Here is a 12,337-nt window from a genome sequence, read left to right as displayed (position 1 = left end):
CCCCACCCCCACCCCCTTACCGGACTACACCGGATCAAAATGACCACTAACAATTTCGTCGGCACGCCAAACATTAAGAACGTACCCACATAAACAACTCCAACGTAAACTACAATCTGTAGCCCAACTTTCTTTTGGCTTATTTTCTTGAATCCTCGTCCCTCTGGAAAATGTGGGGATTCCAGGCGATGAAATAAATCTTTCTTGTCTTATTGGAGGTTTTGAATCCGGAAAACGTTGCGGTTTGAGGGTAAGTACGTGAAACAAATGTTAGCCTCTATTTGTAGCATCTTGTAACAATTGTGCCATTTTCATATATTGATCAATTTTCAATTTGAATGGCATATTTCTTTTAATTCGGCTTCCATTATTTTTAATTTGCTTAAGTTTTCATCTTGTTAAGATACTTTATGTGCATTGTTATGTTTTGACTTAACCTACAATTGTTTGTTATTTTTATCAGGATTCCTCACTATCTTTCTTGAACCATAGAATACATCATTAACCATTAGCATGACCACGTACAGCAATCATGGTAATGCTTACCCGGCAAATTCTGTATTCTTACGGGACGAGTATGACTTTGATGACGACCACGATGACCTGGAAGAGGAGCGTGAAAATGAAGAACCCGATGAAAGTGATGAAGGTAATTGCAATTATAATGCATCATCTTTTATTTTCTAATCTATTAATGCACAGAAAGATGAGCATGCTTGTTAAACTCAATTCAATCTCATTCAATGTGTTTTCTTTAGATACCGAAGAGGCAAGTGAATCAGAAATGGGAAAACCAGAAGAATATACAGAAATAAAAGAGCAGTAAGTTGGAATGCTACAGTATTGCCTATTGACCACTTTAAGCTTTACATTTTTTGATAACAATGTGCCTTTTACCCCCCCAGAATGTACAGAGACAAATTAGCTAGCTACAAAAAGCAGCTTCAACAACTCAATGATGGCAGTCATCCAGATTACAACCGCAAGCTGAAGAAACTCGAAGCTAATTATAAAGAAAGGTGAGATAAATCAATCTTTGAATGGCGTACTTGGACATTTGAGTGTTTAAAGTTACTAATATTGGGAGACTAATTATATTTTTAAAATGCAACTATTTTTGTTTTTGCAGATTACGCCTGAATATTATCTCTCGAGATTATTCCATTGAATGTATTGAAAGAGATTATGTTGTGGAAAAGAGAGGAGCTGCAAATGATTTTGAGGAAAAGAAAATAGAGCTGCGGGAAAATTTAATCGCTGATTTAGAAGAGCGCCGTAAACAAGTGGAAGCTGAGAGGCACACAATGGAACTGACAGGGGATCCAATGGAGGTATATAAATTTTTGTCCTTATTCACACTTTCCCAGCAAACAATTTGGCTTATATTTATTATTATTATTCTCATCCTTGCTGAAGCAGGTTAAGCCATCTGTAACAAGAAAGTTACGTCGGAGACCAAATGATCCCATCCCTGTGCCTGAAAAAAGGAGAAAGCCACCTCCAGCACAAGTCAACTATACTCTGGAAGATAAGGAAATTGATTCAGATTTGAAAGCTATTATTAGGGGCAGTAAAATGACTCAAAATAGTTTAAGGAAGCCAAGTAAGTTTAAGCTAACAGAGGTGTGTGGAAGTGGATCCTATAGATTTTCAAGAAGGTTTTCTGATAAAATGTTTGTTGTCTCAGATATGTTCTCAAGCTCTTCTGTGAATCGACCCCCATCCCCTATGAATGACAGTTCAAACCAAGATACTCGAATTGAAGATGGAAAACTTGTTTACGAGCGTCGTTGGTAGGATTTGCTCCGTTTGGTTCATTCAATGATTTTTTTTTATGATTATCATTATTTACTAAATTGTTATACCATTTTTAGGTTCCATCGTGGTCAACCTGTTTATGCTGAAGGAGGCAAAGACATGCCACGATTTGCTGGAAACATCTCAGCTATTGGCAATGATGTTGTAAGTAATTTACGCCCCATTTTTTATTCACACGAGTATTACATCTATTAAACTATGAATAATATAAATGTTTTCTTTTCAGATCTACGTTAAGAAGCTGGATAACACAAAAGTAAGGATTCCTCTGGTTTACTTGATTAGAGGGAAAGTCTCTATCAAGAGGAGAGCGTCTTAAAATCCTGACTGTCTCATTGACCAGAGTACAAATTTATATCTGAATGAGAAATCTTTCCTTGTAATCACTATTTATTTAAATTCCACTTCGTTGTATTTGTTAGCATAAGTGAATGATTTTTAAATGATTATTGTTTTATAACGGTTTATGTACCATTTTGCTGAAAACTGTCTACCATTGTTGATTTCTGTTAAGCATTATTCGAAAGAATCAATTTTTTTTATCAATTTTCCCTTGTCTAGGCTCAAATGAACTTATAGATGTAGTAGTTTTATCCCTACATTTGTTTTGTCTGTAGCCAGTACAGGTGAATTAATGCCAACTCTTGTCATTGTTTCACTTTTAATTGTGATTATAGAACAGTTGCATTCAAAATAAATTCATAGAAGTTTCAGCTCACAACTGCCTGTTTTAATGTTTTCACCTATGTCACACCAATCTGTATCAAAAACAAAATCACTGAGGTATGGTATCGGTCACTTACAACCCAAAAGGCCTGTTATGGAGGTAAAAACTATTCGATACTCACAGTGCAGGGGCGTAGGAAGGGTGGCCTACCTCCAGGCGGCTCGCGTGCACGTACGATGGCGCCCTCCTCCCCTGCGGCCACTGGGTGCACCACTACCTGTGAATATCACAGGACGCGTCCGAAGTGGCCGGATCGCCCCCTCCCACCCCCTCCTCGTCGCCGCGTCCGTTTTCGAACGCCCCCGCGCCTCGCCGGCTCAGTGTGGCTGCGGCGCGTTCAGCACGACGTGCCTGTCAGTCGGCTCCGTTGATCGGCCACCGGAGCACCTCGCCGTCAGCCAAGGATCAAACCGTAACAGTTGGCGGAGTTGCTGACCGTCGCGGACCGAGACGAGAACGCCGACGCCCAGTGCGCCCAGTGCGGCAGCCTTCGGCAGCCTGCGTGTCGTGAAGGGCATCATGAAGCCCAGCCGGGGCCTGGCCGCTCGAGGGGCCGCCGCCGGGGCCCTGACCGCCCTGCTGCTCGCGTCGTCGCTCATCGCCGTCACAGGTAAGCACTACGGACTACTGGCTACGTAACGCACGGGGTACGGCGACGCGGCGACGCAGCGACACTCGGAAAGGACGGCCTTCGCCGAACGCGACTACGCGACCCGGGCTTTGTTTACATTACGTGACCACGTGGGCCGACCGCCGCCGTTGACCGGGCCGCCGGCCGGCCAGGCCGTTCGTGTTTACCGACGGTGTAGTGACCCGCGGTGCACCGCTGGCGGTTGGAGCGGGTGGCTGCGAGGGACATCGCGACAGTGCCGGGACTGCGGGTTGGCACGCTCGCCCTCGCCATGACCAGCCACGACGCCGAGGCGCTCGTGTTCCCCTGTGACCACGACTCCGGGGGTCATGGGGCGGCGCGGCGCCTTGCAGCCGGGCACTCGCCTGTTGCAGCGGCCGGCCCGGGCCGAGGCCGCCGGGGCCGCCGGGGCAGAACGTCCGCCGAGGACAGTCTGCGCGGCCTCCTGGGCTGCCTTCTGGCCGGCGGGATGGTTTTCGCTGTCTTTGAACTTGGTGGTTTCTTGTGGTTCGTAGAAGAGGCGGCCGCACCGTCAGACCCCGCCGAAGCGCCCAGCTGCAGTCTCCAGCATCACCCGGACGGCGACAAAGTGCAGCCATGCACATCCCCCGGAGGTACAGTAACACTGCGCCGTGCCGAATGAGAGTGAATGAGTGAGCGGAATGAAAGAGTGCAATGAATGATCAATGAATGAGCGGGTGGATGGATGAGTTGAATAAATTAATTAATGAATAAATGAGTACTTGCATGAATGAACGAATGAGTATATTGCCAGATGAATGCAGCATCGACTGAATCAATGAGTGAATTAATCAGTGCAGGACCGAATGAATTCATTAATGAATGAATTGGTGCAAGAATGAATGACCGTACGAATGAACATGTTCAGGTCAATGCCACATCGAATGAATGAATGAATGCTCTAACAAAAATGAATAAATGGGAGAAAGATTGGCTTGGCGAATGAACAAACGTTTCCTCAGATGATTAAGTGAGGGGTTTGCATGGCTGATAAAATTCATGTTTTTAATTTTTCAGTTGTGTATTTTATGAACTTTCCAGCTTGTTCTCCACTGAATATTGTTTACTTTTTTTCAGACTCGTTGCCGCCCCGCCTGGATGCCCTCCTGAAAAGCGACAAGATCTCTCCGGAGTTCCGGACCGCGGCCGCTGCGATGAACTTTGGCACCGTTAGCCCTGCTGTCATGGGGGACATCCCAGTCCTGCTGCTGCTCCATTTATCGGTGTGTGAAGTGGTTTTTATTTTTTTCCTATTTTTTTCGCACTTCCCCCTCTGGCCACTCACGACGCTCGGTTGCAGGCCGGCTCCCTGTCCACGAGCGCCCCCCGCGCGCTGAGCGCCATCATCCGGAAGCACCCCAAGGACGTCGTGGTGGCGAAGGCCGTGCTGACGGCGCTGGACCTGGCCGACAACGAGAAGCGGACGCGGTTCATCAGAGAGGTAGGCTTCCCCGTCGGCGCCCTCTTCCTCGACCTCTTCGTCTTTGCCTAATCCGCGGCGTGCTTTCACCCGTTTCAGCTCGGCCTCACTTCTGGACTGAGTCTCGGGGTGCAGTCCGCCATCGCTGCGTCGACCGTGCACTGGTGGGGCCCGGAGCTGGAGCAGCACTCGATGGACTTGGCGATGGTGGGCAGCCCGCTGCTGGCCGCGCTGCCGCCGGGCTACCTCGCCGAGCTGGACTCGGAGCGCACGGCCAAGATGTAAGCCCTCGCGAAGCTTTCCGGGACGCCCCATGAGAGCGAGAGCCAGAATGCGAGTTTTTTTTTTTGCCGCAGGTTGATGCGGCTACGCAACCACCCCTGGGAGTCCCCCGACGACCCGTCCTGGTCGTCGCAGTCTCCGGAAACCAAGCGCGTCTGGATGACCATGTTCAAGAAGGACGATGCTTCCGGCAAGGGCCAACTCATCAACTCGGGTACCGACGGGTGAGTATTTGTAGTTATGAAAGGAACGCCACTGCAACGAATACAACTGATGTGTCCTTGTGCAGCTTGAAGATGCTGTGGGCGGGCGCCACCCCGGACGAGATCGCCGACTTGCAGTTCGTGGACACGGACAGGCGGCTGCTGACGAGGCTGTCCCACCTGACCAAGCTGCAGACGCGCGCCTTCCTGGCCAAGCTGTACCCCACGGCGGCGCTGTCCTCGCTGGAGATGAACGAGCTCTTCAGCTGGGCTTTGGACTTCTCTCCCGCCGGCCTGCAGCGCTTCCTGGCCAATGACACGGACTTCAGCAACCTGCCGGCAGCGGACACGTCGCGCGCCTCGCTGCCCACCCTGAAGCAGGTGGGCCACGCACAGTGGGCCAGAAGTCCGGTGAGGTGGCCAAAACTGTAGACGCGTTTTGAGCTCCAGAGTCGCTGAACAGGACTCGAACCGAACGTGTGATCCCACCAATGGATTCCTCGTTCGGAGAGCAATCCATTGGTGGGGTCACACGTTCGATTCGAGTACCTTTTAGCGACTCTGGAGCTCAAAACGCGTCTAGAGTTTTGTCCGCCTCCACCGGTCTTCTGGCCCACTGTGCGTTCGAACCCAGCAGACCGATTCCGAGAATCGTGTTCGTCGCTGTGTCTTTCTCGCACCTCCACGGGACGCCCCATGAGTGCGAGGGAGACGGGCAGGGCCTTGACGCTGCTGTTTGCGCAGGTCCTGGAGCAGGTGGTGGCGACCATGGTGATCCAGGGGCGCATCGAGGAGGCCGGGGCGCCGGGCACGTGGGCGCGCAGGATCAAGGACGTGGGGCGCCTCGCCTACCTCATCAGGGCCGACCGCCTCGCCAACTACAGCCAGCACCAACTGCCCGCCGACGTCCTGACTGCCTTGGACACGTACAAGCTGTCGTCGCTCCAGGTTCGAACCCCATCAGTTTGTTTGTCGGGTGCAAGCGCCACGGCATACGATCATGTGTGGTCTAGCCCGTAATGGTAATGGTAATGGCGGGTAGGCCGCGCGCGCGCACCCGTGCGCTCCACGGGCAGGGTTGCCTACCCACCGGGCGTTCTTCTGCATCGCTTGTCTCTCCCCAGGCGCGGTGTCTGACGAACAACGGCAAGTTCCTGGACCTGCAGCGCCCACTCAAGGACCTGGAAGGACTGCACGGCTTGACGCTGGCACTGAGCACGGGCAGGCTGGCGTCGCTGAGAACGTCCACCGTCAGCAACGACGTGATGAACCACCTGCTGGAGTCCCTGCCCGCCACGAACCTGGGCCGCGCCTCCGTGCTGTTCAACAAGATGCGTGCCTCGCTCTGTAAGAAGCTGCTGCTTTCGGCTGCAGGCTGCAGACCTTGCGGGTGCGGAGTTCTGACCACTGCTTCTTTTCCAGCCGAGCCCAAGGTGCTGGAGGCGGTGCTGCGGAATCCGTCGCCGGGGCAGTTCTGGGCGCTGGTGTCGTCTCGCGAGGTGGCCGCCGAGCGCGAGGCCCTGGAGAAGGCCCTGTCGCGGACCAAGGCGCCCGTGGCCAGGTCGCGGGGCATCTTCGACCTGGGGATGTGGATCGACCAGCACCTCAACAAGAAGGACGGCATCGAGGAGCACTTGCGGTTTTTGCCCCAGGATACGGTTTGTGTTTCGAACCAGACCCAGACCGTTTAAATTTAATAATTTTTAAGTGACCTGATTTTGATTTTTACAGCTGTCTGCTGTGTTGGGTTCCGCTCGCCGAGAGCTGGCTTCGTCGTCAAATTCTTCAGGGAGCGTCGTCTGGACGTCGGACACTCTCTTGGCGGCGGACAGGCCGCTGGTGCGCGGCGCGCTGCTGGGCCTGACCTGCGCTGACGTGATTGCCATGGACCTGGTGGACCTCCCCGTCATCGTGGCCGCCCTGAACCGCCGCGTCGAGGAGGCTGGCGTGGTGAGTGTGCTGCTGCCCGCCGGTTTTAACTCTGAGTACATGTTCCGACTGGGGGCCTTGGGTTGCGCAGGCCTTCCCCAAGAGGCTGCAGCACTGCCTGCAGCGCGCCATGGAGGACTACCTCGCGATCAAGAAGCGCATGCGCCAGTACCACCCCGACGTGCCTCTCATCGAGGTCCTCGAGCCCAGCGACATCGAAGCGTTCGGAGGTACTGTCACTCTGCCCGTCCGGAAGGCAGCCGCGCCGACTGGATGTGAAGCTTGAACCGTTTTGTTTGACCGCAGGCTACCTTCTGTCTGCACTGCGCCCCGGTCTCATCCAGCAGTCGCACTACGCCAAGCTCATCCTGTCGTCCATCGGCTCGCTGTCGCCGCAGGAGCTGTTGGCCGCCGCGCCCAGCCTGGAGCGCCTGCGGGAGTTCGCGCTGCAGCTCGTGGACCTGTACCGAGCGGTGAGCCCCTCGCACAGTGGGCCAGAAGACCGGTGGAGGCGGACAAAACTCCAGACGCGTTTTGAGCTCCAGAGTCGCTAAATGGGGCTCGGGCTGAACGCGTGACCCCACCAATGGATTCCTCGTTCGGAGAGCAATCCATTGGTGGGGTCACACGTTCGATTCGAGGCCCATTTAGCGACTCTGGAGGTCGAAACGCGTTTAGAGTTTTGGCCGCCTCCGCCGGTCTTCTGGCCCACTGTGCCTCGCCGGTGCGTCGATGCGCCTCCGGCGGCGCGGCCTTGACCTTAGCTTTGCTTTCAGACGCGCTCCGTGGGGCCGCGGTGCCTGTTCGCGCTCGGCAACCTGCACATGTTCCTGCCCCCCGACGTGATCACCGCCATCGAGCCGGACGCGTGGAAGCTGTTCGTGGAGGCCCGGGCGGGCAGGCCGCTGTCGCTGGCCGTGTGTGGCGGCAGCGAGCAGAGGGACGCCTGGCACCGCCTCACGGTGCGCGCGTTCGGGTAAGTGTTCGGCCACTCCGCCGAGCCTCCGCGTCGTCGCCCCCCTCATACTGGTCATGCCCTGCCGCAGCTCGCCTTCGCTGTGGTCCGCTGGCGTGGTGGCCGCCCTCGGCGACGTCATGGCTGCCCTCCCCGGCGACGTCCTGCTCACCGTGCGCATGCCCAACTGGCGCGACGCCGCTGACACCCTGGCCGAGCGCACCGTCTACCACCGCCCCACCGGCGTGGCCGGCAGCGACCAGCCACGGCCTTTCGTCGAGGTGAGTCGTGTTCGGGTCGGGGTGAAATTAATGGGCTTGCGGATTTGAACCCGGGGCTTTTGCTTTTCAGGTGTGCCGCTCGCTGCTGAGCCCGGAGGAGCAGTCTTCGTACTACTGGAGTGTGCGGCGTGTCGCGCGCTTGTACCTGCGCGCGGCGCAGTGGCTCCTGGACACGGTGGAGGACGCCGACAAGCTGGTGCGTCGCCTCATGCCGCGCAGCTCGCGCCCGCACTTCGCCATCTCGCACCATCGGCAGGCCGCTGTGGTGACGACCACCACGGAGGCGCCCACCACCACCAGCTCGACCACCACGACCACGGAGGTCACCACGACGGAGGACCCCTTCGGCAACTTCGATGACTTCCTGACGTCCAAGGACCCCTGGCTGGTCAGCGCCTTGTCCACGCTGCTCCCCGTCCCGCAGGAGCCACCCAAGACCGTGATCGTGGACAAGGACCCCGCTTCCACGACGAGCGCTGCGGAGACGACCACTGCCTGGACCACGGACGGCCCCTCCACCGTGCCGACCGCGGGTAAGCCCAAGCAATTTCACGTTCGTACACTATCCCTCAACACCTTCCAGTGTCTAATGACGTTACTTCCTTGCAGCGGCGAGCCTGCCCGAGCTAAAATCGTGGGATGAGTCCGACGTCAGCCAGTCCACGTCGGCCCCCAGCACTTCGTCGGCGACGTCGCCGCTGACGGAACGCGCGTCGGAGAGGAGCGACGGCACCCCTGCGCCGCAGTCGGTGGACTCGCTTCCCGCCCTCACGACGGCCCTCTACCCCAACCAGAGCACGTCCGGTGGCCAGCTGAACCTGAGCGCCACCACCGCCAAGTACAGCGCGGAGCTGGCCGACAAGGAGGAGGCCCTGGCGGCCGCCAACGTGTCCACGATCGGTAAGGGGACGCTGGGGGTCGGCGTCGAACCACTAGGCCACGCTGCGAGTCTACTTTGGGTTTCGCTTCTGTCCGGCAGCAGTCCCCGCCGTCGCTGGAGAGCGGAAGGGGCAGGATGGGCTGGAGGACCCCGAGGCGGCCGTCTTGGCCGAGAACAAGGTGCGACGCCGGCGGTCGGACGCCGCGGAGGACGAGATGGAGCACCAGATTTCACGCGATGTGCAGGTTCAGGTGAGTGCGGCCATTCAGCTTTCGCCTTGCAGCCCCCACAGTGTTTGAACCTCCCCTTCGTCTTCCCCCGCCAGGTGACGTGCGACGCGCTGCGCGTGCTGGGCGCCGCCTCCTCGCTCGCCATCGTCAACAGCGACCCGGAGCACATGCTGGACTCGGAGGTCAGCGACTGCGTGGAGGAGCTGGGCGCTGTGCGCCTCGGCGCGAGCGTCGCCAGGGACTTCTGGACCAAGATACCAGAGGTGCAGTACGCGGTTGCGACGAAACTCCCCTCAGCCAGGCGCGGGATCGGGATTTTGTCTGACTTGGTTTGGTTTTGCAGAAGCAGCGCTTGGACTGGCTCGGAGACATGGGCCAGCTCGTGCAGGGCATGCCCGTGGACGAAGTGCCTCGACTCAACCTGAGCCTTGCTCACGAGAACGTATTGGACACGCTGAGCGTCGTCGGCAGCCACGTGACGGACCGGCAGTGGTGAGTGCCTGTGCAGCAGACTGACGCCGAGACTCGTCTTCGTCGCTCTGCCCCTCTCGCACTCGCGGCCACACCGTGTAGGTGCGAGAGGCAGAGCGACGAAAACTCTGAGCTGGCCGCGCGGGCTCATGCTTGACGTGACGTGTGTGCAGCTGGACGCGGTGGCGACGCAGCTGGAGCTCCAGAACCCGCAGCTCCGGACGGTGGCCGGCACGGCTGGTGGCACGACGGCCGGCGACGTGGACCCGGACAGCCTGCTGGTGGCGCTGGGGCCGTTGGCGTGCTCGCTGCGCGTGGACCTGCAGCGCCTGCTGCTGTCGCGGCGCGGCGCCCTGCAGCACGCGGCCCGCAGCCTCCAGGGAGTCGGCGCGCGCTGCAACTCGACCTGCTTGAAGGAGCTGGCGACGGCCGCGGTGGCGGACACGGCTCTGGGGCACCTCTCCTCGTGGACGGCCGAGGACGTGCGGGACTTGGGCGTCATCGTGGCGGGTGAGGCTCTCGCCGCGTCTGTCAAAATGTTACCAACCACTGCCGCCGCCTTTCTGACGCCCTTCTGATACGTTTTCAGGACTCGCTCCGGAGCAGCTTCAGGAACTACGGAAACCTTTGGACCAGGTGGAGCAGCCCGTTTCCGGGCTTGCCGCCAGCGCGGTGGCCTGCATGACGCCCGAACAAGTGCAGGTGCGTACCCTTCCCTCCATGTTTGTGCCGCACTGACTGCCCCACCCTCTGACTGTGTTGCTCCGCCCTTAGGCTCTCGGCGACCACCTCGGAGTGCTGTCCCCGGTGGCGGCCGCCGCGGTGACACCCTTGCAGCTGCAGTCGCTGGCGTCTACCCAGGAGAAGGACTTGGTGCGCGTGCGGGACTTGGTGTTCACGCGCCAGCTCGGCAAGACACCCAACGACGACTACATGCCGCCGTCGCAGGCTACGCCGTCCTCGCGCGCCCCCTCAGCCCTCGGCCTGCTGCTCCTTGCCTCAGTCCTGGTCCTTTTCCGCAACTGAACGGCTGGTGACGTTAAAATGCCGTATTTGAGGAACGATCTCGTTTTCTGTATTTATCTATTTATTTATTGATTGTGATTTGGTGATGTGGGAGTATACCTGTTTATTGTTAAAATTTTCCACGAAACTATTATATTTAATTAGGAAGTATGATGATCGTTACGTAGTTCTATTTGTTTTAAGAACAATGTTGATTTTTGTATTTATTTGTTGTAATTTGGTGTTGCGTATAAATTTATCCTGGGAGTTTACCTGTATATTGTTAAAATTTTTCATGTAACTGTTGTATTAAATTGGGAAGTATGTTGAGATCGCTATGTAGTTAATAAACATTATTTGATTTGGTTATTTCTGGAGTTGTCATTCCACTCTGTGAAGGGAATACCACCGTGTCCTCCACGCTCAGAGATAATATTGATTGCGGCGCACCCAGCGTTCCCAATCGGGTGACGGTCGGGGAATGCCCTTTAGCAGCAATTTATTAAGGACCTCCAAGTGCCTTTTGCCCTGAGGTACACATACCTTTACACACCCACCCCCGCCCTTCCCAGAGCGTCGCCTAGAAAGTAGCACGGCCACCTCGTCCCTTCGGTCTCCCTCAGGGCGACGGATTTAGGGCGACGGATTTTGGTTCCGCTCTTGATCCGTGGTACAGACCGACACGACATGTTATCGAGGGTGACTTTGGGGAATAACGCAAAGCTTCGCTTTGCTTTCAAGTGCCTGCTGTTAGGGAATACCCGTTCCTTCCGGCCGCGCTGGGTATAAAGCGGCTGGCTCCAAAGTCGCTCGGCAGTCGCTTCGAACTCCGAACCGCCACCCGTTCGAGATCCTCCTCAGTCGACACCGGCCTCTTCTGTCTGCAAGTGCTCCAGGCCCTCCAGGCGTCATGGAATCCAAGGACAATCAAACGGCTGCGGCGGCCAAGGCTGCGGCGGCAGTTCAAGCCAACAAGGCGGACCAGAAAAACTCTGACCACGAGCCTTCAGGTCCAGGTAAGGCACACTCGAACACATTTCATTTTTTTTTCGACATTAGGCGCCCCCCCCTCCCCATCTTATAAATGGCGCATGTACCTTTAAATTTAATTCTGTTTCCAAACCAAATACACGTTTTGAAAAGATTCTCCAGACCTAAATTTTACTTTAACTGCATGTCTGTTCCTTACACTGCAATAATGTTCCAATGCATAATTTTTTTTACTACTTAAAATTAAAAGGGGAAGTCACTCAGTTGATTCCAGCCAAGGGCAGCTGAAATTGAACTGCTTTTCAAAATGTCCCCTTTTTTTTCCAGGCTGCAAGAGTGGCTATCACGGCATCGGATCGAAGCCCGACCTGGACAACCATTCTGAGCAGCTGAACCCAAACAATGCCAAGTTCGGCGGCGGAAAGTGAACCTTAAGTTTGAGAAGTCAGTAACAAACGGAATGGATGAATAAAACAAATCAATGTGTTAACGGA

General features: G+C 55.6%; 3 protein-coding genes across 6 annotated transcripts; all 3 read left to right on the top strand.

Moving 5' to 3' along the window:
- Nucleotides 1-40: 40 nt before the first annotated feature.
- LOC117651938 (sin3 histone deacetylase corepressor complex component SDS3) lies at nt 41-2,539 on the top strand. Of its 3 annotated transcripts, none has more exons than XM_034396556.1 (9): nt 43-250; nt 464-649; nt 759-822; nt 906-1,019; nt 1,130-1,331; nt 1,420-1,603; nt 1,688-1,793; nt 1,875-1,962; nt 2,045-2,539. In XM_034396556.1, the coding sequence occupies exons 2-9, from the start codon at nt 514-516 to the stop codon at nt 2,135-2,137; spliced, it is 987 nt and encodes a 328-aa protein (XP_034252447.1). In that variant the 5' UTR covers nt 43-250; nt 464-513; the 3' UTR covers nt 2,138-2,539. The 3 variants fall into 3 exon arrangements, with proteins under 3 accessions (XP_034252444.1, XP_034252447.1, XP_034252445.1); XM_034396554.1 differs by having other exon boundaries at nt 1,417-1,603; XM_034396553.1 differs by having other exon boundaries at nt 41-250; nt 1,420-1,793.
- Nucleotides 2,540-2,876: 337 nt separating this feature from the next.
- Nucleotides 2,877-10,550, top strand: LOC117651725. 2 transcript variants are annotated; one of them, XM_034396030.1, is made up of 22 exons: nt 2,877-3,155; nt 3,692-3,790; nt 4,275-4,420; nt 4,498-4,638; nt 4,717-4,898; nt 4,974-5,123; nt 5,189-5,483; nt 5,847-6,050; nt 6,227-6,449; nt 6,525-6,760; nt 6,834-7,052; nt 7,123-7,261; nt 7,338-7,504; nt 7,808-8,007; nt 8,078-8,267; nt 8,338-8,800; nt 8,877-9,167; nt 9,250-9,398; nt 9,473-9,640; nt 9,721-9,869; nt 10,022-10,358; nt 10,438-10,550. In XM_034396030.1, exons 1-21 carry the CDS (start codon nt 3,065-3,067, stop codon nt 10,260-10,262), a joined length of 4,143 nt encoding a protein of 1,380 aa, XP_034251921.1. In that variant the 5' UTR covers nt 2,877-3,064; the 3' UTR covers nt 10,263-10,358; nt 10,438-10,550. The 2 variants fall into 2 exon arrangements, with proteins under 2 accessions (XP_034251921.1, XP_034251920.1); XM_034396029.1 differs by having other exon boundaries at nt 2,878-3,155; nt 9,247-9,398.
- A 1,105-nt stretch (nt 10,551-11,655) lies between these two features.
- LOC117651493 lies at nt 11,656-12,333 on the top strand. Its single transcript, XM_034395526.1, has 2 exons — nt 11,656-11,869; nt 12,171-12,333. The coding sequence occupies exons 1-2, from the start codon at nt 11,764-11,766 to the stop codon at nt 12,269-12,271; spliced, it is 207 nt and encodes a 68-aa protein (XP_034251417.1). The 5' UTR covers nt 11,656-11,763; the 3' UTR covers nt 12,272-12,333.
- Nucleotides 12,334-12,337: the final 4 nt, after the last annotated feature.

This window comes from Thrips palmi, unplaced genomic scaffold (genome assembly GCF_012932325.1).
Source record: "Thrips palmi isolate BJ-2018 unplaced genomic scaffold, TpBJ-2018v1 HiC_scaffold_6, whole genome shotgun sequence".
NCBI lineage: Eukaryota > Metazoa > Arthropoda > Insecta > Thysanoptera > Thripidae > Thrips > Thrips palmi.
This window is presented reverse-complemented; position numbering and strand designations above follow the sequence as displayed.